General features: G+C 63.3%; 1 protein-coding gene across 1 annotated transcript in view; it reads right to left on the reverse strand.

Moving 5' to 3' along the window:
• The window catches only part of PTPRS (protein tyrosine phosphatase receptor type S), a 92,629-nt gene that overhangs the window by 54,525 nt on the left and 11,723 nt on the right, over positions 1-26,381 (reverse strand). Inside the window, 1 exon segment of the mRNA XM_047842608.1 lies at positions 3,756-3,942. Coding sequence (XP_047698564.1) covers positions 3,756-3,846 — 91 coding nt within the window. The 5' untranslated portion in view covers positions 3,847-3,942.

The following is a 26,381-nucleotide window of genomic DNA, read 5'->3' on the forward strand; positions in this document are numbered from 1 at the left end:
CCTCCCTGGCTCTGCCGGCCTCGGTCGCCCCTCCTCCAAGCCTCGGGAACGGTGACTGGGGCCATATGTGTCCCCAGCCAGCGTCACGGAGGAAAGTCACTGTGGCCGGGGCAGGAATCTCACTTCTGGGGAAATCCTCCCTCGGGAGCCCCTGGAAGGAGGGGCGGCAGTGGGCTGCAGGAGGCATCCAGCTAGCCGTTGATGAGCCGGACACGCTCCCCTAGGCCAGCACCTCCCCTGGGGAGCCTTCTCAGATTACCACGGGCTGGGTCAGGAGCTCCTCTGTGCACACGGCCGCCTGGGCGTCCCCCCTCACAGCCTTGACCACGCTGGGCCAAGATACCTGGTCCTGTGCCACTCGGCAGGGTGGGCACGGGGCCGCCCCCACTCCCCGGTGACCCTTGAGAAAATGGGGCTCTTGACCTGAGCTCTCTGCAGGGCAGACGCCCTCCCAGGCTACCCCCAGGCGGCTCTGGGGTGACACACAGCCTGGAAGAGACCTGTCTGCTCGCCGCGCCCCCACGCCAACATTTCGTGTGGACGCCTGGAGTCTCCCATCTGGACAAACCCTCCCCTCCTCCTCTTGGCAAAGGGGCCCCCCCGACACAAGAAAGGCACTCTGGGGTGCGGCCGTCCGTCCCAGGCCAGGGGACACCCAGCGTGATGCTTTCGCCGGGGACCCAGAGAGGCAAAACCAAGGCTCGGAAAGGGTGAGACCTGCTGGGGGTCACCCAGCTTGTGATGGACGAGAAGCTCCTGGGACCCCACCCGGGGCCCGCGCAGCCCGCGGCCCCTGGAAACAGCACCGTCGACGAACGGGGAGGTGGGTCCTCGGGACCGAGAGCGCCTCGGCGTCTCCGTGTCACCCACGAGGAGACCTGAGGGTCAGGGGGTGATACGAACAACACGGAGGCTGCGTGGAACGCCCCGGCCCGAGTTCTGTGTTTCCGGCTCGGGTTCTGCAGAGCAGAAGCCGGTACCAGAAACCCCACCCGCTGGGCCCCTCCAACCTGCATCCTGGGAAGGTCCCACAGGACCAGAAGCCCTTGCTGGGGCACAACTCGCTCCTCTCGGAGCCGGCTGGGGGCTCCCGCTGCCCACGTGGGTCCTCTGTGACCTGAGAGCCCCCACCCTCAGGCTGGCGGCACAGATCACGGTGCCTGTAGCCGCCCCCCCCCCCCCCCGCCGCGGGGTCCCAGAGGACAGAGCGCCTGTGAAGCAGACCCGCCTCCGGGGGCAAGATGCCTCCGCCTCCGGGAGGAAGATCTGGGTCTGAGGGTCGGGCAGGAGCGACACCGCAAGTGACAGGGCAATAACGACCCAGGGCCCACCAGCGGAGCGCCCCCCGAGCCAGCCCCAGCTGCCCACCTGGGTGACACTCTCCACCTGCTCACTGGGAGCAACGCAGTCACCTGGGCCCTGCCCTCGCCCCGTCTGTGCTCCCTGCGGCGGCCACCAGAGGGCGCCCGTGAGCACCCGAGCCAGGTGCCGCCTTCCTCTGCCCGCAGCCCTCCAGGACTCCCACTCTCCCGGAGGAGAAGCCCCAAGTCCCCTCTGAGGCCCCCAAGGCCCTCCCCTCTTCCCTGTCTCCCCCTCGCTCACTCTACTCCAGCCACGCGGGCTTCCTCCAACATTCCTGGGTCCTGCCCCAGGGCCTTTGCACGTACTGTTCCCTCTGCTTCGGACACTTCCCCTCCCCCCAGACGCCCACAGGGTGCGCTTCTCAGCTCCCTTAGGTCTCTGCTCAGATGCCACCTCCTTCCCTGATGTTCCCCCATCCCTTTAAAATGCAGCCCCCACCCTTCCTGTCTACACCCACATCCCCAGATGTCCACCATCCAACACACACAGTGCTTCTCCCTCGCTAGATGATGAGCTCCGGAAAGGGGTGGGACGTTTTTGTCCCGCGTCTAAACCAGTGCTCGGCACACAGTAGGTGCTTATGAGAAAGACACCGAATGAGGGAGAGCACAGATCTGCCGTGGGCACACGACAGAGCCAGGATGTGAACCCAGGCCAGGGTAGTCCCCAAATTCTGTGGCCCCCTCAATCACAACGGGTCTCTGGCTCTGGCAGCCTCAGTTTCCCCAAGGCTGGCAAAAACCACCGCGGTAAGATGTCAAGGCAGTAACCGCGTTATTTACTCAACTCGCGTAAGTAAAACTCGTAGTTCTCAGCTGGGGGCGAGGCATTCTTGCCTGGGGTCACCTGTGGTCGGCACAACTGGGGATGGGGGTGGGGGGCTCCTGGCGGAGAGTGGGTGGGGCCAGGGATGCTGCATACCCTCCCCCCCACCCCGGGACAGTGCCCGGGACACCCGCCCCAGGGAACAAGCTGACCCTGCATTAAATAAATGAATGAGGGCCCCTGGGTGGCTCGGTCACTGGGCATCCGACTCTGGTTACAGCTCAGATCGTGACCTAACGGTTCATGGGATCGAGCCCCGCGTTGGGCTCCACGCTGACAGCAGGGAGCCTGCGTGGGATTCTGTCTCCCTCTTTCTCCGCCCCTCCCCCACGTTCGTGATCTTTCTCACTCTCTCTCAAAAATAAGTAAACGAACGAACGAATGAATGAAATACTAAAACACCTAGCACCTCGGCTTGCTGTTCCACCACCTGGAACAGAGCCCAGCGAGGCACAGGTCCTGGGAAGTGACCAGATGGATGACAGCCCGGCCGCGGCTGGAAGCTACTGGCCCTGGGGGGGGGGGGGGGGGGGGGGGTGCGGAGTGTGGTGTTGACAGTCAAGAAACCGGGGCTCTCACAAAACACAGCCTGGCCACCTCCTGGCCGTCACGGAACGTCACTGTGGCTCAGTTCCCCCATCTGTACGACGGGAACAGTGACAGCAGCGTTCATTCTGTCAGGCTGCGGCGGCTGATCTGAATGCGTTCGGCATTTGCTAAAAAAACAACACGAAAACAAGGAAAAGCACAAACAGACGCGGCAAGCGTGCGCGTCTCTGTGCTCACCCGGCGGCAGTAATTACCGCGCCCGTGGTGACGTGGGACCGTGGGCCTACTACGTGCCAAGCAGCCACGGGGCCATATTGTGCGTCCTTGCCACGAGAATGCTGGGACGCGGACGCGTCTGAGTCTCACTCAGGTGGAAACGGAGGCTGAGAGAGGTTGAGTCACCAGCCCGAGGTCACACAGCAGGTGACGGCAAAGCCAGGATTCGCACCCAGACTAACCGCAGATCCCTGCTTCCTTCCTGCTGGCCTGACGGACACCTCTAGGCCCCTGACGGTAGGTCGGGTCTTAGCGTCGGGCCCAGAGCTGACCCTCATTCCTTCCACGTTACTGCCAGTACCGAAGCCTCGCCCGCCCCCAGCGACACCAGCCCCTTTCTTCACCTCCAGGCCTTTCTCCGTGCTCGCACCTTCACCAGTAACGCTCTTTCCACCAGCGAACTCCTACACACCCGCAAAGCCCCAGCTCCGATGCCCCCTCTCCCAAGAAGCCTCCCCTGGCTCCCCCTGTGGAAGGTCATGGAACCAGCACGCTCAGCTCTAAGCAGGCCAAGTCTGTATTTAGCACCGGGCTCGGCACAGAGCCGATGACATCGTCATTACCGGTATTGCTGTTTATGCCATCGCTATCCCTGGCCTCCGAACCTCCCAGGACCGGGGTCCGGTAGGCGCTTCAGGCAGCCTCATTCGTGGAGCACAGAGACCCGGGGAGGAGGCGGGGACACACGTCCACTCGCAAACGTGTACACTCAGACGCCCGCACACCCCGCAGGGGGCGCTTACCTTCTGCCGTGCAGCCTCCGACCAGCAGGACCACGAGGAGGCCCACGGGACCGACCACAGAGGCCACTCCGGGGCCCCAGGCAGGCACCATGCTGGGCAGCTACCTGCGACCTCCGACCTCCGCCCTGGAGGGCGACGGCCCCCCCGGTCCCTCACGAAGAGGCCTCAGCGTCAGACGGGACAGCGTCTGCAGAGACAACGGAGGGGCCGTGAGAGGGGAGAGGGGCAATCCGGGGGGCCTTCGTGGCAGAGGGAGGAGAGGAGGGTCATGGGGTTGGGGGAAAGGGTTACAGGACAATGGGGCGGGGGTCGCGGGGCGCTGGGGAGGCAGAAGGAAGGTGCGTGTCCCCCCACATCCCCGCCCTGAAACCCACCCTCCGTGTGACGGTGTTAGGAAGCAGGGCCTTCGCTCACAAGGGTGGGGCCCTCGGGAACGGGACTAGCGCCTAGAAGAGACCCCGGAGGGCCCCCTCAGCCCCTCTGCCTTGTGAGCACGGGGCCAGAGGACCCTTGATCTTGAACTCCCAGCCTCCAGAACCGTGAGACACACGGGGCTGCTGTTCGTAAGCCACGGGGCCTGTGGGATTTTGCGCGGCCCCCCCAGCGGCCTGAGACGCCCCCCCCCCCCCCCCGGCCGCTGGCTGAGTCCTGATCCCAGGCGAGCCCCCCCCACCAATGGAGCCCGGACCTCAGAGCCTCGCCGAGCCCCCAGGCAGGACGGAACACCAGTTTCCAGGCGCGCTCCGAGCACCGGCTCCTGCCCGCCCAGGCTGGGCCTCCGGAAAGACGAGGCCCCAGCTGGTGCTGCTGGCCGACTGGGCGCCCCACCTCGGCCCCGTTCAGCCCCCAGACAGATCGTCCCTCCGCCCACCTGCCGGCCCCTGCCCTGTTCTAACGCCTCCGTGGCTCCCGCTGCCCCCAGAGGAAGCTGCTTCTGCTAGGACTTCCTCTCCCGGAGGCGCAGCCACACGGAGCTCAGTCCCACCGGAGCTCAGTCCCGCCGGCGAGCCCTGGCCCTGCTGTGCCCTCTGCTGTCCCCCCATGGCTGCGTGACAGGTCTCAGCTCAGCTGTCACTTCCTCCAGAAGCTCCCCTCCCCACCCCCGCTGCCCGGTTCACATCCCACAACCTCCGACATGAGTAAGGCCGCCCTCCGCACCTTCACCCTAGGGTGCAAATCACACGCGAACGGGCATCGCTCAGAATCGGTTCCTCCGAGGATCTGAGCTCTTCCAGGGTGGAAGGGCCCCTGGTCACAAAGCCCCCTCCCCAGTCTTCTCCGCTTTGGCCAGAGCCAGGGCAGAGGGCCGGGGAGAGGCAGGGAGGGGCCCAAGGATGAGGCCCGTGGCCGGGTCGGCCCCACGCCCGCCCCGGGCCGTGCCCCGGGCGGGTCCGGGCCATGACCACAGGGATAGGTGCCACATAATGATGGGGCAAGTCCCTGTGATTCTGGCTCCCAAAATACCCAGCTGCGGTCGCCTCGCCCGGCCCCAGAGGGGCCCCAGGAGGAGGCTGGGCTGGTGGTGGCCTGATCATGGCTCGGGGTCGGGGGTGGGGAAGCCAGGATGGGAGGGGGAGGGTCAGGGGGGCCCGCCCTGCACACAGTCAGACCAGACAGGGCGAAGGACGCCTGCACAGGGGCCACAGACGGACCCCACACACACACACGTGCGTTCGCACAGTCAGGCGACAGAGACGGGTCCGCTCGCGGAGTCGGGCAAATAACACCCGCACGCGGGCCACGAAACAGGCACAGAATCAGACCTCAGACGCACAGAGCCAGACGACACACACGCACAGGGTCGCGGGCGGGCGGACGAACCGCGTGAAAAGCGGGGTCAGATCCGGGCCAGCGGCACCCGCGCACCCCGGACCCAGACGTGTGCCCGCGGTCAACCAGACGGACGCGCAGACAGGCACGCGGCCTCACCACAGACACACACGGCAGGTGGGTAAAGAGAAGCCCAGGGCACAGCCCCGTCCCCTGTGCCCCCGCCGTGGGGGGGGCTCCGGCCCAGACAACACGGGTCAGCTGGGCGGGCCCTCGGAGAGCCTCTGGGGAAACTGAGGCCGCACAGAAAGCCTGCCTGGGGGAGGGGCGGGGGCTCAAACTCGGGGCTGCTGGGCCCACCACGGACCCCCGGGAGGGCGACCTCCTTCTCCCCCTCTGCCTGCCCGCCCCCAGAATGCAGGCGTGGCGCAGAGGTCCCAGACGGGCCCCGTGCCCGGGAGGGGCTCCAGGAGCAGCCGCCTTCAAAACAGGGCGGCCCCTAATTACCCCCTGGCTCCCAGAGCCCCGGCCTCGCAGGGCCCACGCCTTCTCAACGTCTGGGCAGGACGGGGCTAATCCAGGCACGGGCGCCTCCAAATCTGCCACGCCAGCCCGTGGAGGAAGGGCGCAGCCCTGGGGGCGTCCAGGGCCCCGGACGGCACAGCGGGAAGGGGGGGCGGGAGGCAGGGAGGGGAGCGTCACACGCCCCACGGAAGGGACAAGGTTCCAGGCTCCCTCGGGCCCCCGTCCCCCTCTCCCCCTCCCCCCGGGGAAACTTGCCACGAGGCGGGCCCCTGGCGCTGGCGGTGGGGTCTCCTGCAAGGGGTCGAGGAAAAACATCACCAGGTCCCATCAGTTCTGCCTTCCGACGCTAGCCGGTCTCTGCTCACGTCTTACCCTTCCTCCACCTCCACCCGGTCCAGCCCCATCATCTCCCACCGGGGCCAATGCACCCAGCTCCCGCCCACGCCCCCACAGTCTCTCCTCCCCCCGAAGCCACAGGGCGCCTGAATCAGATGCTGCTCTCCTCTGCCCACGCCCTTCCAGGGCTCCCACCTCCCCCGGGGCCAAAGCCCCAGGCCTCCCCTGACTCCCCAGGCCCTGCACCACCTGCCCCATCCTCTCCCTGTCCTTCCCTCCTCCCTCATTCTGCTCCAGCCATGCAGGCCTCCTTACTGTTCCTCCAACATGCCGGGCATGGTCCTGCCCCAGGGCCTTTGCATGTGCTGTGCCCGCCACCCACATTTAATATCACTCGGCTGAAAATTAAAGGGCGAATGGGAACAGGGAGGGTGTCTCAGCACAAAGAACAGCACGAGGAAGGGCAAGAAACGGAACCCAGAGATCCTAGGAGAGGGAGGGGAGAGATTTGGGCAGAGAGGTAGGTATGGACTGGACCCACAGGGCACGAAGGAGCCCTTGGCAGCTCTGAGCTGGGAGGGACCTGGCCGGGTTGACACCTGACCGAGCCTCCTCCCTGCCCCTCTTGCGGTAAAGCACCCTGGGCCGCCAATCCTGCCCCTGTCGAGAAAAAGAAACTGAGGCAGGTGCACTGGAGCTGAATAAGGCGGCAACCCCAAGCTCCTGGAGATGGCGTGGCCGTTAACAAGGAAGCAGCCACCCGTGGGAGTCGCAGAAAATAACTCAGATGGCAAACGAGGCTGGGCTCTGGGGGGGGGGGGGGGGAGGGAGGGAGGAGAACCCTGGGAGGGGCCCCGCCCACCGCGCCGGGCCATCAGCGAGAGCGGCCTCCGTGGCAGGGGCTGCCTGTCGGAGGCAGGTGCCTCCCCCTTCACAGATGAGAAAACTGAGGCTCACGGACGCACCCCAGGCGCCTGGGTGGGACCTTGGGTCCAGAGCCCACGTTTAAACACATGACCGTGTCCTTCCCTGGCCGCTGTGTGATCTGAGGAAAGCAGATGATCCTCTCTGGGCCCAGCACAGGCTTCCGGGCTGCCTCTGGGGGCTCCGAGGCCTAGATACCAGGGTGTGGGTAGATACCCATTCTGGCCGGTCACCAGGGTGCGGGTCACGAGATCCCGGAGCCGGCCTCGTGTACCCACGCGGAGCAGGGAGCATAAAGGGGCAATTATGACCCAGGCCTGGGCAGCAAACAGGCTCCGTGCCACATGCACGAGGCTGTCCCCTGAGGCTTGAGGACACCCCAGTGCCTCTCCCTGCCCCCACCTCAGGGTCCGCCCTGGCCTGGGAGGGGCTCACGGGCACAAGCCACCCACCAGGGGACTTCCACGGCCCATGGCCCACGGCCAGGAGCAGCAGGTAAGGCTGGAAACCAGGGAAGAGTCCCCAGCTCCGCACAACCTCCCCCGCCCCCCTACCCCCTCTCTCCTGCGCCCGCAGACTTTCCCCCTGCCCAGAATCCCTCTTCTGAGGCCTCAGAGACCCTCGAGGGTAGGACCTGGGGTTCCAGGCTTCCTGGATCCCTGTGTCACCAAAGCGTTAAGGAGTGTCCAAACACCTCTGTAGTCACTGGTGGCCTCAAAGCAGGTCCAGCCAAGCCCCTCTCCCCCTTGGGGCCTCAATGTCCCCCCACCTCACCCAGGAAGAGGGCTCAGGGTGGGGCCGAGGAGGGCCCGCCCTGCCACCTTCCGAGAATGGGCTGAGACCAGCCAAGGGAGCCGCCTTTAATTAACCATCAAAACGCACTGGGTGCTGTGTCCCCAGGGGTCCCCCGCAGTCAGGAGTGGACAGGAGGGGCGGATAGGGAGCCAAGCCCAGCCCCACAGGGAGGAATGGGTAATGCCAGCTGGGTGTCCCCAGTGTGTGCTGAGCCCTCTGACATGCTACCTTCTGTTGGACAGATGAGGAAGTGAGCTCAGAGAGGGGCGGCTGTAAGGTGAGGGGCACACAGCACGGAGGCCGCCCGGCTGGGCGAAGATCACAGGCCAGAGGCCAGCTCTCGGGTCGACCTCCGAGGTGCCCCGGCTGCCAACTCCACCCTTAAAGGTGTGATGCTGGGCCCACCCTGCTGCCCCTTCCCACAGACTACCACAGCCCCCAAGAGGCACTGGTCCACCTCAGGCCTCTGGGCCTTTCGCAACACGGGCACCCTGACCCGGTACACCCTCCCCAAGCTGGCCCACCCGTGGACTCACCCTCCAGGGCACAGCCATGGATGTCCCCACCCCAGACTGAATCTTGACCCCTCCGGACTCCTCCCCCTATCCCAGGACCCTTCCTTAGCCCAGCCCTGACCCACCGTCCTGGGGCTGGGAGTGGCCGTGTCTGACTCTGTCCCTCCTCTGCTCTCAAACATTCCATGGCTCCCATCGAGGTCCATTAAAATCCAGACTCCTATCCTCAGCCTTCAAAACTGCTGACCCCATCATGTTGCATGCCCAGCGCCTTGCTGGGCCCCGCTGGTGCCCCTAGACACTGCCCTCTGGCTCACACAGGGGTAGGAGTACCTCCCAATCCTACTACCCAACACACCCTTCCTAATCCCCATCAAACTCCAGCGTTCACACCCATCCTCAGGTCTCAACTGAGCTGCCGCCCCCTCCAGGAAGCCCTCCTGGGTGTCCCAGCCTGTATCAAGGGCCCCCTCGGGGCTACCCCCACACCATGTGTGTCCCCCATCACAGGTCTGTCATCCTCCAAGATGGCAGCCCCGTCTGCACCCTGGGAACGTGCCCGGCCACTTGGCACTTTACCCACATCATCCCTGTGATCACGTCCATTTCAGAGGGGGGAAACCGAGGCCAGAGGGAGACATCACGGGAAGAAGAGGCTGACAAGGACACGGCCTCCAGCTGTAACTTACTCGCGTCTGCTCTGAGGGTTTGCTGCACACTTAGGGGTGGAGAGGAGGTTCAGGACAGGGCGGGCAGGACTTGGGTGGCTGGGACCCCTAGCCCCAAAGTCACACAGCAAGACCCTCTGGGTGGCCCACGGCTCTGAGAAGGAATCCTGGGAAGCAGGACGCTGGAGGCAACAAAAGGGGGTGCTGAGATATGGGGCTGGTGGGCAATGACGGGGGACAGAGGCCTGGAGCTTAGGGACAGGGGCAGGAAGTGGAAAAGTGGGAGCTGACCCCCCCCCAGTTCATTAAAGCCCCCAACAAGGTACAGCATTAACCTGAGATCTACAGACCCGAGGGGGTAGAGGAACAAGAAAGGAAAACTTTGTGAGTTTTTTGGGGGGACCCCAGTCCGGTTCCCAGCGGAGGGATGCAGAATCCCGATCAGGGCGCCCCTGGGCTGGCAGAAGGCCGCCCGGACCCTGGCTCCGCCCCCAGGAGGGTGGGGGAGGAGGTCGGGCTGGGGGCCAGGCGGGGGAGGGGACCCCGCGGAGCATAACGGTCCGGAGTTTTCCTAAGTCCCAGCGACTGGCCTGAATTGGGGGCGGGGGGAGGGGCGCCAGGCAGCAGGGGGCTGAGCTGTCCCTGGAGGGTGGCTGGACCGGCCCGAGCAGAGCGGAGGTGGGGGAGAACGCGGGGGTCCCCCCCCCCCATCCCGGGAGCCTGGAGGGGAGGCGAGGAGGGGGACAAAGCCCAGCGCAGCCCGGGCCTCGAGGCGGAAGGGGATCCGGGCGCACTCACCCCGCGGATCGCGGCGCGGAGATCGGGGCCCGGGCCCCCTCGGCTGGGCCCGCTGCCGCCCGTCCCTCGGTCCGCCCGGAGCGCGGCGCGCAGCGAGGACTCGGGAGAGGCCAAGGCCCCGCGAGCTCGGCCCGGGGGCGGGCCCGGGGGCGGGGACTGCAGGCGGGGCGGCCAGGGGGCGGGCCCAGGGAGGGGGCTCCGGAGCAGGGCGGGGCCCCGGCCGGAAGTGGGGCGGGGGGACTAGTGGGGAGCACCATCAGGGGGCGGGGGGCAGCAGGAGGAGGCCTCCGAGGGGGTAACCGCGCTCCCCCAACGTGCACACGCACGAAGCGGTGCCTAAGGGGCACAGCCCGAGATACCCCCCGCTTCGTAAGCCTGATCCCAGAGGGAGCCCCCCCACCCCGCCCCCCCCTTCTCTGGCAGGCGCTGATCGTGGCCATGGCAACGGATGAAGGGGCTGGATGCGGGACGCGGCGGCAGAGGGCTCCCCAAACACAGCCAAACACAGGAGGTCGGGGAAGGGGCAGAAAGATGCCCTCCCAGTCTGGCCTGGAAGACAGAGGCCACGCCCCCTGCACTCCGAGCCCCCCCCCCACCGAGGGTGGGGGAGGGGCGCGGGCAGAAAGCAGCTCCCCCCGCCCTCCCCTGCTGGGGTCCTCTAGGATGAGCGGGGGACACCAAGGCAGAGGCCCCCACGCCAGCCACAGCCCTGAGGAGGGGGCGGAGAGTGCGCACAGGGCCAGATTGGAAACAGATGGGGCCACCGAGCCAGGTCCCAGACACCCCGGGGGGGGGGGGGGGGAAGGGCGAGGGGGGGCGGGAGGAGGAGGGGCAGCCCCACGCGGGCAGCCAATCCGGGCCTGCGCTGCCGCCCCGTGCGGGTTTGAAAACTCCATCCGAGGGGCAGGGCATACAGAGGTCCTGCGGGCCCAGGGCGCTCGGGGAAGCGGTCAAGGAGGGCCGGGGACCCTGGCGGAGACCCAGGAGCCACCGCAGGGGGCCGGCTTCCCCATCTGCTCCGATCCCTGGTGAAAATGCTTCCCGTTCCTTTAGGAACGTGTATTGATTGGGCTCTTAGTGTATACCGTGCGCACACGTACGCGCTCCCGTTACCCCCACCATCACCCCGCTTTGCAAACGGAGAAGAGGGAGAAAAGTTAATTGCTCGCGGTCGGGAGGAACAGGGAGTCGAACCAAGGTTAGGGTCCAGAGGCTGAGCCCTTACCCACAATGCTGCAGGAGGCCTGGAGCCCAAAAAGAACAAATCGCTAAAATGTTAAGCCCCCTGTAGAAGCTCACTGCCCAGTGGCGAGAAGGAGGCCGGCAGCCCAGGGGAGACCCCGATCAAGTTCAGGGACAGCCCCCTCCCCTGGTGGCCTTTCCACGCCCAGCTATGGCTGCCTTGGCCAGGGGTCCACCCCCCACGGCTCCCCGGCATTGCTGCTGGGTGATCTGCCCGTTTGGCACTCCGTGCCTCAGTTCCTCGCTCTGCGAAATGGAACATTTAACCCCACCTCCTCTGGCACTGGGGAGGCCCGTACTGGAGTCCCCAAAGTACCGAGCACACAGTAGGCACTCTGCAAAGTGTGCGGCCGCAGACTGTTCACCTGCCCCCTTAGGTCCTACTAAGCTGACTCTTTGACATCTTCTCTCCCCCAGAGCCCGGACTCTGGGAGGCACACAGTAGGTGCTTTAAGAGGTGGGCCATCTGGCACCCCAGCATCACGCGGGGCATCCAGGAGGCGCTCTGTGTCAACACGGGTGTGGAGTCCCCCCAGTTCAGCTGGGCACACAGTGGGCCCTCAGGAAATGCAACCGGGAGCACAGTAGGTGCTCTGTCCAGGCACAGGGCTCATGCAGACCTCGGTTTGAATCCAGGGACTCCCCACGCGATCTCCAGTAAGAACCCGTACCTCTCCGGGCCTCGGTTTCCCCATCTGTAACATAAGCCAGCTGTCAGCACGCCCAAGGCTGTGTGACCCGGGGCAAACATGCCAGAGGACCCGCCACCCTCCTCCCCAACTGGCCCTGCCCCGCCTGGGCCTCCTGCCCACGTCCCCCCGGAGATGACCTCTTGCCTCCCTGCGATGGTGGTGACCGCAGCGGGCTGGGAACACAGCCACCCCCCTGGTCAGGGTGGGGGGATCTGGGGCAGGAGTGAGGCCTGTATCTGGCCTCTCCCAGCGGAGGGGCCCATATCTGCACGGTGCCCTATTCACCCCTCATCGTGGCTCTCATCACCCCCTCTGTTAACTACCTGGTACGGGTCCACCTCTCCGGCCAGACTGGGGCCTCAGAGGGCAGCACTGGGGCTGCCTCTGCCTTGATCAGAGCACATGCCCAGCACGGGGCCTGATGGCACACAGTAGGTGCTCAGCAAACATTTACGTAAATAGTCAGGACCCTCCTCGCCCAGGAGAGGCCTCTCCAACCTTACTCTCCCCGCCAGAGGCCGCACTCTATGGTGTCCTCGTGATGGATCCGTTTTCCCCCACGTTCTTTTTTGACACAAACATTTCTGAACACCGGGCCCAGGTGAGGCCCTGGGGACACGGCAGTGGCGAAGACTGACAAAGATCCCTGCCCTTAGGGAGCCGACACTCCAGGGCAGGCAACAGATGGGAAACAGAAGAGGTAACAACCGCTGTGGGTCAGCTGGTGGTAAGTCCTACAAAGATTTACAAAAAAAAAAAAAAAAAAAAGTGTGCGGGGATATTCACGGCGGTGGGGTGTAGTATTAAAGAGGGGGCATGGGGGGTAAGGTGGTGACATCTGAGCCAAGACCTGAAAGAGCTGAGAGAATATGAAGGAGACGTGGATGTTGGGGAGGAGCACTCCAGGCTGGGGGCACAGCCGGTGCAAAGGCCCGGAGGCAGGACGTGGCTGGCATGGGGGAGGGGGAGTGAGGAGGTCCGTGTAGCTGAAGCAGAGTGAGCGAGGGGGAGAGGGGGGGAGGGCTGAGAGAGGACGGGGAAGGTCATGCAGGGCCTGGGGGGCGACAGGAAGGACTTGGGTTTTTGCCCCAGGGGAGGCGTGAGCCCTGGAGGGATGTAGACAGAGGGCAGGGGCGACTGAGGTGCTCACAAGCGCCCTCTGGTGGCTGCTGCGGGGAGGACAGACTGGAGGCGGGGGCCAGGGCCGAGGGGACCTCCGGGGCTCAGACCAGCGATAAGGGGGCTGAACCAGGTGGAAACAGAGAGTCGGGGAGGTGGGGGGGGAACATTCTGGACAGACCGTGAAGGTAGGGCCGGCCGGTTTTTCCCAAGGGCTGATTCAAGCCCCTGGAGGCTAGGACAGCCAGCTCCGGGCAGACCCTCCCGGCCGCGTGGCCCGGCCGGTGCCCTTGAGGGCCGACCCTGGGAGCCCCCTGAACACACAGTTGTTGCCCTGTCCTCTGAATCCGCCCAGAAGGCAGCTGCCCTTGGGGAGGAGCGCGGGGCTCGATCACGTCAGCTCCCGCAGCTGGGACATTTGGGGGTAATTTTTTTCAAAATAACTTTCCTTCTAATTATAAAATAGGCGCGTGCAGCAGAAAATTAGGGAAAATCAGCATAAAGAAGAAAATAAGACTGGCTCACAACCCACCCCTCGCCCGGAGAGACACCGCCGGCACGTGGTCGTGTTCATTCATTCTGTCCACAAACCAGTTACTGGGCCCCTACTGTGTGCTGGGCTGAAGACCCGCGGGCCAGAGCCAGCTCCCCCACCCCCCACCCCCGGGGGGTGGGGACGGGACACCCACAGAGCCACGAACATCGTCCATAACATCATGCCGGGGGGTTACGCAAGAGGCCAAAAAGGGAACAGGAGTCACCGCGTGGCCCCGAAAGCCGGGAGAGGTCTGCAGGGGCCTCTGGGGCGGGCCGGGATGAAGTAAGCCAATCAGACATACAAACACCTATGGGAACGGAGTTTCCGGCAGGAGGAACAGCAAGTGCAAAGGTCCTGAGGTTGATTGCCTCCTCCCAGTCTCCTCCGGGTGCAAATGGTCACTCTTCCTTTCGGAGCGGGGATCAGTATTACGCGGCCAGCTGCCCCCAGAGTTTAATTGGTCCCCGCTTGATCTCCATTAGAAGCGACGTTGAGAGACAGGGACCTCCACAGATGAGGCTGCGCCTCATCATTTCCCGCAGATAACTTCCCCCGGCAAAGGAGGACTCCGCCGGGAGGCCCTCAAAGCCTTTGAAACGCGTCCTGATAGGGCTGTGGGCAAAACTGCACCCCGGGCCCGTGTGGGCAGGACCCCCAGCCCCAGCCCTCCCCCGCCCCGCCCCAAGCCGTCCCCCCGTTCCTCACATTTGCGGCCAGAGTCCCTGAAAGTTTCATTGAGGGGCAGTCACCAAACTCCACGTCCTTTGCCCCCTGAGAAGAGACACTGGTTGGGCAGCTTTCTCTGTTCTCCTCTCCACCAGCTTGCCCCACGGCCCCTCCCACCCAGCATGGCACTCATGACCCGGGGCCCTGAGTGTGGACAGGCCAGAAGCCCACCTCGCCCACGCTCACATCAGGCTCCTGGCGCCGTGTCTGCCTGCCGGCTACACGGCAGGCGGACTGCCCGCCACAGGCGCGCCCTGGCTCCCCGGCTGCCTTTCCCTTTGGACAGATCCAGCACGCGCGCCTTCAGGTGTGGCTGGACCCAGCAACTCTGCTTCCTTTCTCAGCCGACGGCAGCCCCGTCCTTTCAAGTTTCCCTCCTAAATGTCTTGGGACTTCGTCCATCTTTCTCCACGCGGCCTTCCCGCCCTGCCCGGCTGGACCGGTGCGGTCACCCGGATCCCCCAGCTCCCGCCCTCATTCCCCGAAGTGAGCACCCGAGTCAGGTCCGGCCCTCCTGGGCGCACCAGCCCCCTGGCTGCTCCTCCGACCCACCGGGCCCAGCCCTGCCCCAGGGCCTTTGCACATGTTGTCTATGCCACCTGGAACATCTTCCCCGGACTTTCACGGCCGTTTCTTCCTCACCGTTCGGGTCTCCCTCAAACGTCACCTCCTCAGAGACGCCCTGACTAATCGCTGCAGCTCAGGCAGCCACCCTGTCACTGTTAGAAAATCCTTCTAATTTTTTTTTTTTGTTTCTTCTTTCGACAACTTATTTTCATCCGAAAGAATCACCTGTTTACTATCGAGATCTCCGCCGTCCCACGTGGCTCGTTACGTTAAAAGTGGATAAAACTGGGGCGCCTGGGTGGCGCAGTCGGTTAAGCGTCCGACTTCAGCCAGGTCACGATCTCGCGGTCTGTGAGTTCGAGCCCCGCGTCGGGCTCTGGGCTGACGGCTCGGAGCCTGGAGCCTGCTTCTGATTCTGTGTCTCCCTCTCTCTCTGCCCCTCCCCCGTTCACGCTCTGTCTCTCTCTGTCCCAAAAATAAATAAACGTTGAAAAAAAAATTTTTTTTTTTTTAAAAAGTGGATAAAACTGAGCAAAATTTAAAATTCAGTTCACACTGGCCACGTTGCCAGCATGGCTGGGGGGGGGGGGGGGAGGGGGGTCAGATGCAGCACATTTCTAGAGTCACAGAAAGTTCTGGGGGCCCCCGCAGGAGACTGAAGTCGGGGAGGCGGGAAGGGTGGGGGGTGGGGCTGCGTCGGTTCTGCTCACGGCTGCGTCCCAGGGCCTGGCACACAGCAGGTGCTCCGTACATGCTCTCTAAGTGACCGACTGAACACGCGAATGGCTTAAGCGACTCCGGGAAGCCCGGAGGGGCTGATTTGCGAGACGGGGCAGAGGCCGGAAGCCACCATCTGGGGCCATAAGCTGCGGTCTGACCCTGGGTCTCTACCTGGCTTGCAAACCAGCCACCACATAAAGGACCGCTCCAGCCCCGAGGGCAGAAATGTGCCCACTGCTGCCCGAGCCATAGCCAGCCTCCACTCTGCAGCTGCCTCAGCTCTAGAAGGCGGTATAAGGGGCACTCCCCATGCCAGGCCCGGTCCTGCCTGGCACCCCATCTCCCACCTGAAACCAGCCGCGGTTGGCTTCTTGGATCTGGCTGTGTCCTCTCTGCACTCGCCGGGTCCCCCCCCCCCATCCTCCTCACCTTCTGCCACATCCCCAAATCCCTCATTAAATCTCTCATTCAACTGGCTCATGCCTCTCCCTTAAACTAATTTACTTTAGGAACTCGGTAATGCCGGGCGCTAACTGCCAAGCCTTGAAAGTCGCCAGAAAAAAAATGGTTACAATGAAAATATGTACCCAGTTCTCCCATTTTCCTTGGATACTGTTGCTAAAGCCAGCAGCCGGGACGGTTATAAAGAGACTGGCAGGTGTTGGTGTTAAAGATCACTCTGCACCCGACTGAGCCTTTCTCCTTGAACTGTTGCAAAACGAAAGGGGAGTCACTGCTGGTCTGTGCAGCTCCGCGAGGCCGGATGCCTCCTCCATCACAGACCGCCCCCAAACAGCCCCATCCTGTGGCTGTGTCCCCCCCCCCACCTTGCCCTGTCCCCACAGTGCTCTGTGGTCTCGAACAAGTCCTCACCGGCCCCTGGGCCTCAGCTTTCCCACCTGTGCAGAGGACTGGCTGTTCTGATGCCTGGGGCTGATTTTTGTGGGTTCGGGGGCCTTTAAAGATCACAGAAACTGAGGCACAGCCCAGAGAGGTGTCTGGGGCCAAGGTGGGTGCAGCCCTCGAATGACCTCCCTTGGGAAGGTGGGACCCAGTCTCGGTCACTGCTACACCGGGTGCTATCCTGAGTCCGGGGATCACGGCAGACGACCTGCGAGGGTTCTCTTCCAGGGAGGGACAGGGACAAAAGGCAGCCATGCAAAGACGGGAGTAAAGAGGAAGTTCCGGGCAGAGGGAGGTTATGGACATGTGCAAAGGCCCTGAGGTGGAAGCCGGTACGCGGAGCTCTAGGGACTGAAGGGACTGGTGCAGCGGGGAGACGGGATGATCGGGATACGGGGTGGGGCATGTCCTTTGAAGAATGAACATATCTGACGGATGCACCATCAGCACACTCCCGTAACAACTCTCCTTTTGCACACGCACCTGCATTTATAGAGCACCTCCTGTATACCCATGTGCCAGGCTGAGCACAGGATGACCCAGGCGGCCCCTGCCCGACCTCAGGGAGTTCACCTGTGGAGGAGGCAGGCTTCCAGGAGGCGATGAAATGCTCGCTAAGCACTTAGGATGTGCCGAGCGCTCGGAACCGAGCCGGGCACGCAGCAGATTGTCGCCGAGCGCGCTGGCTGTTACTCCTGGGCTGGGTATGCAAGAAGCAGCTTGCTGAACCCCCTCAGAGCCTGCTACGGTGACCCTCTCACTCTCCAGGTGGGGAAACTGAGGCACGGGACTGGGGCCCACTAATGACTGGCGGAGCTGGGACTTGAACCCCAGCTGCTTCCCGACTTCTCCAGGCCTCTGTCCCCTCCCAGCCCTTGCTCTCCTGCCGCACCTCTCCAGTCACAGGGCCCCGGAATTCACAGCCTCTCTAACGGAGCCCATCGGGGGCTAAGCCGTCTACACTTGGGCAGGGGCTGGCTGCCACTTGGAGGCGTAAGGACAGACCACTGGCTCCCAACGTGGTATCTTTATTATTAGTCGTTAATCATCGCCCAGCGGCTGCCTCGGGCAGGCGGTGCTCCCTGGGAGCAGGGATGGGAGGGCGCACAGGCGCGCAGAAGGTCACCAGCTTGGGCTCAGCGAGTGTCTGGGGAGGTCTCACCACCAGGCCTTTTGCACCCTCTGTCCATCCGCCAGGAACGCTCTTCTCCTGAACCCTCTCTGGCTCCCTCTCCCTCGCCGCCTCTGTTCAAGCAAGGCATTCCCAGACCCTTTACTTAAAATTCTGCCTCATTCTGGCACTCCCCATCCCCTTTCCCTGAATTTTCTCTTTCCTAGAGCAATACACCAGCCCCTGACATCTGACGCGGGGTTTGGTTTTTTTTTTCCTTCTTCTGTGCTTTGTTTATTCTCCCTCCCCAACTGGAGGGCTAGCTCGCAAGAGGGCAGGAAATTTGCTTTTTTTTTTTTTTAAATTCTTCCTGCCTGGAACACAGAGCAGCTGGCACACTGCAGACACATTTGTGGAAGGGAGGAAGGGAGAGTCCCTCTTCTCTGCCCCCAGAAGCCACCTCTGCTGCTGCTCGGTGCCGATCTCTGCGTATCTTTGCCACGAGGTCACGGAGCAGAGGTAACTCGAGAACCGAGTGAAACTGTATTATGTATCCTGTTTGTATCCTGTTTGTATCATTTCCCTGCCAGGCGCTCTTTCAAGTGACACGGTATCTATGGAGCCCACGCATCATCCCCAGACCCTCTGCTCACCTGCTGTGCAATCCCCCCCTCACAGGGCTGCGCCCCTGTATCCCCGTCCCCTGCTGAATCCCCCCCCCCCCCCGTCACAGGGCTGCGCCCCTGTATCCCCTGCTGATGGACCCTTAGGCTGCCTCCACTTTTCTCTCGACCTCACCCAATGCCGTGGTCAATGCGATTCACGAATCAATCAGTTGTCAATGCCTCCCAGGCCCCGCAGGGACCACCGTCTCCTTCTTGGCGCCCAGGGGGTCGGGGTGGGAAGGGGGCTGCGCGCTCCCTTTGGGCCTGCTCCCACCGCCCCTGGGAACTTATCCGACGGACACATCACAACAAAAGACTTAACCGCAACCCGAGTCCGCCAGCGGGGGACTGGCTCAATACGTAACAGGGCAAGGAAGCAAAGAGTGATGTACAAGTTTAGCATCTCTTCGCATCATGAGATTAGTATCACAGCTGTGAAAAGAAACGGGGAAGCCAGATGTACAATTATGAAATTACTTGTAAGATGCTATATTTTTAAGTGGGGGGGGGGGGAAGACACCACCAAGGTACAGAACGGCCCGTAAAAGATGCTACCATGTGGTTAAACACAGGGATACACATCTACCCGCCCACTAAGTGCTCACAGATCTCTCTAGATAACCGGCCAAAATGGTAGCCATGCCCGGCAGCGGGTGGCTGTTGACGTTAAAATGGGATACAATGTATCGCTTCTCAGCCTTTTGGCTAAGATCAGGCGGAGAACGGAATACAAGGGGAAACTCAAGGCCTCAGGTAGGCTAGCCACGTTTCAAACGCTCCCCTTCCAACGGCACTGGCAGCCAGGGGCCGCCTTATTAGGGACGCAGGTACAGAGCGTCTCTATCAGCGCGCGGCTGACGCTGGACAGATCCAGGGAGCGCGGGGGCGGGGCAAACTTCAACCCACAGGCCAAACGTGGCCCTCGGGCTGTTTGTATAAATAAAGCTTTATTGGCACACAGCCACACCCATCCACTCCCCTATTGAATCCCGTGGCCTTCGCAGAGACCTGCAACCTACAGAGCTCAAAAGCTTTACCCTCCGGACCTGTACAGGGAGTCTACTGACCCCTGTCCCAGAAGGAGCGCGGTGGCCGCTTGCAGGGAAGGAGCGGGGAGGGGGGGAGACACTGTCTCCACCGCGCATTTTTTCCGTAAGCCCTCAACTGTGTCCCACGTGCACGGGTTCTCTGTCCAGAAAGATAAATGAAAAATGAGAGACGTTTCAAAGCGGCCGTGCTTCATTGGTCTTCCTGCTGGTGGCGCCCAGAGGGTCTGGTCCCCCACCCCCACCCCCCGCCGTCGCCTCTCTGGATATCACAACAGCCCCAGACATTTCTGCCAAGCGAATGGACAAGGAATGGGATCTTGTGGTTTTCATTTGCGTCTCCTGGGCAAGAGATGGGGAATCTTTAAAGACGGATAAACGCTTGCCTGCTCATCGGCCGGGAGCCCCCAGACTCTCAAACGGTAGCAGCCGTCTGGGTCACCCAAGCATCCCACGTGGGGCCATGCAAACAGTCGGAGCCCAATAAATGTGTGTTGAGCGGAGGAAGGACTAAGGGAAACCGGGCCCAGGGCCACGCTGCATCACAAGGCGATGACGGTGGGCACTGAATGCCAAGCCAAGCATCCCCGAGGCAGTGCCCCCGATGGGACCAGTGCTGGTCTGGCGCCTGAGAAATGCCAGCCCGACAGCCTTCCTGGGGGCCTGCCCTCAATGGTGGGGAGTATGGGCGGGGCGGGGGGGGGGTCCCACAGCCACGGGGGGTGGGGGAAACCGTGGGCTCCAGGCCGGGAGAGGGATTATATATTCATCAGAATCTTAAACAAAAGCCCCGCGGCCGCCTGTCAGCCAGGCTCTGGCTTTTATGGTAATCGGCGATGAATTACCCACAATGCCCGGCCAAGCGCAAGTGGTTCTTGGCCCAGATCCTAAACTAATTTTTATATGTTCGTGTGTATATAATTTCGCTTGCTCCCTCCCAATCCTCGCCCATCATTAGCGGGAGCGTGGGGGGGGGGGGGAGGGGCGGGGGCAGGGGCAGAGGAAACCCTGGGTGTAAAAGGGAGGAGGCCGCTCACCGAGACCCCCGTCCCTCGAGCCCGCCTGGCACCAGGCCCCGGGTGCGCGGAGGCGGGAGGTGAGTGCCAAGCTGGAGCCCGGGGGAGCCTGGAAACCACCAAGAACTTGAAGCTGGCAGCCCTGGGGGTGGGAAACGCAGAGGGAGGAGGGAGAGGAGCAAGACAGGAGGGCGCGTGGGCCTGCAAGTGGGGTCCGTGCCCGTAGGCAAGCGCCTCAACCTCTCTGGGCCGCAAACCCGGCCCCCTTCGTCGTCTCCAACGGGAGGCCTCCAGCAAATTCCAACACGTTTGACCCGCGAGCCCCCCTGGAGCTTGGTGCTGACAGCACTCCAACCTCAGCCTTACCCGCCTCCTCCAGGAAGCCCGCTCCAACGCCTCCGGGAAGCAGCGGCCCCTCGGCCTTCTGGGAACTTTGGCGGGGGTGGCACAGGGGCCCCCACGCCTGCCCCCGCTGTCCTTGAGGAATCAGCTTGATCCCGGCTCGACCCCCACCCTGCAGCCCCTGCTTCCCTCCACCCTCCTCTCCATCTGGTCCCGCCCCCGTCACCGCTCACCTGGACAAAGGCAGTCTCACTCCTCCTTGCCCCTCGCTGACCTTCACCCCCACCTCCGTCCCCCCCCACCGCGGCCACCAGAGGGCGCCCGTGAGCCCCTGAGTCCCGTCTGCCCTCCTCTGCCCGCAGCGTTTCCAGGGTAAAAGGCCAAATGTGCCAGGTGGTCCACAAGGCCCTGTACGACCTGCCCCCTGCCCCGTCTCCCCCCTGCCCTCCCACCTCCCTCTCTCTCCCCTGAGCTCATTCTGCTCCAGCCACACAAGCCCCCCCCCCCGCCCCCCCGCCGCCCCTCCCATGAACAGGCCTGGTCCCGTCCCAGGGCCTTTGCAAAGGCTGTTCCCCCTAACCAGGAACACTTGTCCCCCAGAACCCCACACTGCTCACTCGCTCATCTCCCGCTGGTTTTACTGAAACATCACCTCTTCAGGGAGGCCTGCCTTGATTCCACACTTAAAATAACCCCTACTCATCATCTGCCTGCCCTCCCGTGGCTTTGTCTGTCTTCCAAGCAAGGCATTCAGCAGGAACCTAGTTCAAAACTTTGTTTCTCGTCCTTCTCCCCGCGACTCTCCACGAGAGCAGGATTTTTTTCTTTTTTTTAATATTTGCTTATTTTTAAGAGAGACAGAGAGAGGGAGACGGAGAGTCCCAAGCAGGCCCTGCGCAGGCAGCACAGAGCCCGAGGCGGGGCTCGAACTCCCGAGTGGCGAGCTCGTGCGTGACCCGAGCGGAAGCCAAGAGTGAGACGCTCAACCCCGGCTTTTAACTCTTGTCTGCTGCCCTCCGTTCCCAGCGCGTGGATCGGGGCCCAGCACGCAGACCGTGTTCAACAAATGCCCACCGGTGAATTTCCCCGAGAGACACTCCCGTTGCTCTCAACACTCCAAAGCCCTTCTCGGGGCGCGGGAGAAAAGTCGCAAGCCCCACGCCGTCCCCGAGGCACAAGTGTCTCCGCGGGGGCAGCCAAGGGAAGCGGACACCCGTTCCCGTCCCGCCAGGCTGTGCCGGGGGAGGCCGGCGGCTCCGTGCGGCCGACCGGGAGGGGCCCAGCTGCAGTCCGCACGGAACCTCAGAGTCGCGCCCGACGCCCGCGTGGGACCAGGCTCGGTCGGCTAAGCGTCCGACGTCAGCTCGGGTCATGATCGCACGGCTCGCGAGTTCGAGCCCCGCGTCGGGCTGGCTGCATCGGCGCGGAGCCTGCCCGGGATTCTCTCTCTCCCCGCCTCTCCCTCCGCCTCTCCCCTGCTCGTTCTCGCTCTCTCTCAAAACAAACAAACTTAAAGACAAGCAACAGTACTTGCTGACGTTTGAGACCCCACGCCGTGCGCCAGGCGTCGCTCGAAATGGTTCGCACGTTAACGCCGCGCCTAATCCTCTCCGTGTGGCAGAGGAGGAAACGGAGTCACGGAGGCGGCAGGCCACCCGCTCAAGGTCACAGGCTGGAGGTGGCGGAGGGGGATCTGGGGTGACAAAGGCCGCCAGCGGCCAAGCCTAACACCCGGTACACAGTCGGTGCCCCATAAGTGCCACGAAGGCGCCCGAGGACGAAGCAGACCGAGGCAGGGCTGTGCCCCGGTGGAGACAGCAGGGGGCACCAAGGAGTCAGTGGGACAACCGCGGGGAGAGGGGACCAGGCCTGAGCGATCCGTGCCAACGTGTGGGAAACTGGGCATCGGGGAGCGAGGCACCTGGCCTGGAGGGGAACAATTGGCTGCCAATCTCATTTCCTATGGTGGCAGAGCCGGGCAGGCCTGGCCGGGGCCCACGGCTGGCACGGGGCCAGGGTCGGCAGGGACCTCCCCACCTGTCACCCATGATGTGTTCATCAAGAGCGAGGACAGCGTCATAGCCATCCGCGGTGGCCGGCAGGAGGGACGCGAGGGGGCGCCTCGCGGGCGGGGAGGGGAGAGCTGGCCCAAGGTCAGCGTGGGCTCTGGCCAGCCTGTTCTCTCTCCCCGCCTCGGCTGGACCGATCCACCACTGAACCTGTGGTTCAGGGGGAACCACGTGGCGGCAGGTCTGAGACCCTGGGTTTTCATGTGAATTCAAACCCCAGGCTCTGTTCCATTTCCCATCTGCGACACGGAGTGGCTGGGACAACCTTCCCGAGCCACGCGCTTGAGGTTCAGAGCAAGGGGAGTCTGACCTGTGGCTCAGTCTCCTCCGGGCTCTGTGGCCTCAGGCAAGTGGCTTGAGCAACTTGGCTCCGCTTCTTTTCACCTAAAGAAGAAGACCCCTCGTTTGAGCACCTGGATCAAGCCATGCCTGCAGCTCGGCTATTCTGACATCAGCCTTCTCGGTTACGAGAGCCGATCGGTTCACTGGCTTTCTTAATAGTGTGTTCGATTTGACTTTCTCCTTTCAGGCTGCAGGCTCGCTGTCCACCTGATAACGGAGCCTCATCAGTTGTGAGGCTGAGCCGAGGCGAAGAGAGAAACCCTGAAGGTTATCCCCACTCAGCAGAACGTCTTGTAGGACTTCAGAAAGACCCAGACCTCTGGGCCTCCGGCCTTTCAGAATGCAGTCACCCCAAAGTGACGCCCACATGGCATCATCCAGATCAGGGACGGAGGGCGGCGCCTGTTTACTGAGCACCTGTCACGTGCCCGCTGGCTTGAATGCCTAGCATGGACCCATTAACCTGACATCTACCGTGACCTCTTGAGTGAGCGCCTGCTGTGGCCAGGCCCAGCGCCAGGCACGGGGGGACACTGTTACGTACGATATTTTCCCACAACCGGACGGGGCAGGGACCCCGGCCGGCGTCTCAGGTAAGAGAACTCAGACGCACACAAGCCTTTAAATGCGTGTGGCCGATCTATAAATTAGCGAAAGGCGATGGCTGCCAAGGGCTCTGGAACCAGCTGCACCCCAGCCGGGCCCGGCAGAGTCGGCCGGGAAGGCCAGCCGGCCACCAGGCGACACCTAGCTGTGTGACGCCGGGCAGATGCCCCGATCTCTCTGGGTCTCAGCGATCCCACCCGTCGAACGGCTAGAAGCGTCCCTCCCAGAGCTGTCGTAAAAATGAAACCCACGAAGCCTGCCTTCAGACTCTGTCCCAAATCTGCCTATTTGCCCCCGCTCCTCCGTCTCCGCCTGGTCCAGCAGCCGGACCCTCCCGCCTGAGCCACCTCAGACGTCACCCCTCCCAGCCCACCCTCCCGGCGGCCGCCTCCAGAGGGCGCCCGTGAGAAGCGGAGTCAGGTCCCCCCCCCCCCCTCCTCTGCCCACAGCCCTCCAGGACTCCCATCTCTCTGGGGGGAAAAGCCCAAGTGTTCCCTGAGGTCCCCAAGGCCCTGTCCCCTCCCTGCTCTCCCCAGAGCTCACTCTGCTCCAGCCGCACAGGCCCCCTGGCTGTTCCTCCAATACACCAGGCCTGGTCCTGCCTGCCCCAGGGCCTTTGCACAGACTGTGCCGTCTGCCAGACCGTTCTCCCCCCCACAGATCAACTTGGTTCCCTCCCTCACCTCCATCAGGGCTATTTCACACTGTCCCCTCTTCAGTGAAGCTGTCCCTACAACCCCGTTTAACATGACAACCCTCATCCCTCACTCCCAAATCCCCTTTTCTGCTTGCTTTCTCTCATCACCACCTAACACGACGAGTATTTTATTTGGCTCCTAGCGTCTTCCTGATCGGACCCTGAGTCCCACCCAGGCAGGTGCTTCCTCCCCTGCTGGGTCCCGAAGAGAACCCAGCGGCCGGCAGGTGTCCCAGAAACCCGGCCAGGTGACCGGAGGACAGAGGTGTGAGGGAGGCAGCGGCCGCCGCTGAACCAGCCGCCGAGCCTCCAGCGGAAGCTTCCACGCCTCCTCGCGGGCGGGGGCCCTTCCTGTCCCCGTGCGGGAGCCATCCCCGGACTCTGCCCCCTGCCCTTTCCTGAGCCGGCAGCCCGACACCTGCTGAACAGGGCAGGAAGCAGAGGCGGCCCCCACGGTGCCTGTGGCCCGGGCCGGGCACGTCCCTCCGGGCGTCATAATCCCTGCCCGGTGGGAGGCAGGGCCCGGAGGCTGAGCCAGGGCCTGGAAGCCAAACACACCGACAGACAGACTGGAGGAGCGTCTACCTCCCTCATCCCGTTCCCAGGCACAGCCAGCACTTGGAAGGCGCCCGACATTCGGTGGAAAAACGTACTATCTACAAGCGCGAGATGGCCCTCACTCTGAGCCCGGCCCTGCCCTAGGGTTTCTCCGTTGCTAACGCACCGGACCCCCCCCCCACCCCCAACCCGGCCAAGGACCCAGGGAGGGGAGGGTCTCCATTACCCCTATCTTACAGAGGAGGACACTGAGGCTGGGAGAAGCGAAGTCACAGCAAGAAAGCAGCAGCTGGGCCTCAAAGCCAGGCCATCTGGTCCTCGAGTCCGGTTCCTGACCACGGTCTACGCGGTCTCAGTCAATGACGAGAATAAACATGGCAGGAAGAGGTCCGTGACGTCTCCGGAGCTTTGGCTGTGTACTCGGCCGCGAGATGAGGGGAAACCGCGGGGGAGGCGCCTCTCCCAGCTGCCTCCTGACAGACGAGCCAGCGGGATGGGCCCATTTAAAGGATGAGGACAACTGAGTCCCTGAGGGGGGGGAGTGATTTCCTCAAGGTTCCCGGGAGTGGCAGGTACAGAGCTGGTGCCACATTGACACCACACCCTCCCCTCCGCGGGGTGGCGGGCGTCATTTCAGAGGGACTGAATACCGCGAGGTTGGCTCACATCTCGAGAACACCCACCGTGGGCCGGGCCCCGAGGGGACGCCCACAGGCATCTTGTTTCCAGGTGGATAGACTGAGGCACAGAGAGATTCGGCCATCTGCCTAAGTCCTTACTGTGACGCCCCGATTCCACAGGCGGGTAAAACCAAGGCCCCGAAAGGTCCCACCCTGTGACCAAACCCCGATAAGTCCCCTTTCCAAAAACACACACACACACACACACACACACACACACACACACACACATATGCTTCAAGGGAGTATCTCCAGGGCCACGCAGCACACAGCCCAAAGGACGGGTGTCAGGGGTGGGACACCAGCCCTGTGGATGGCTGGGCATCCTTAGGCATAAAAGGGAGGAAAAACACCGAGCACCAACATATTTTTAAAAATCCCACAGCAATAAGGAGGCCGGCCCGTCAGCACGGCGTCACCACCGTGGGCAGGCAGAGGAACCGAGGACGCGGCTATTTTAAAGGGGCTATTTCTGGAGGCGAGGTGAGAACGCGGGGGCGGGGCGGGAGGAAGGATCAGGAGCTCCGCTGGGACCCACTTGCCAGTGAACCCGCCGACTCTGGGGGGCGGAGATGACAGGGGAGAGCTCGGGCCACGGCCATCGGCCTCCTGGGGAAGCCTCAGGCCTGCCTCTCTCGCCCCCCCGCCCGGGGAAC

This window comes from Prionailurus viverrinus, chromosome A2 (assembly GCF_022837055.1).
Source record: "Prionailurus viverrinus isolate Anna chromosome A2, UM_Priviv_1.0, whole genome shotgun sequence".
Classification (NCBI taxonomy): Eukaryota; Metazoa; Chordata; class Mammalia; order Carnivora; family Felidae; genus Prionailurus; species Prionailurus viverrinus.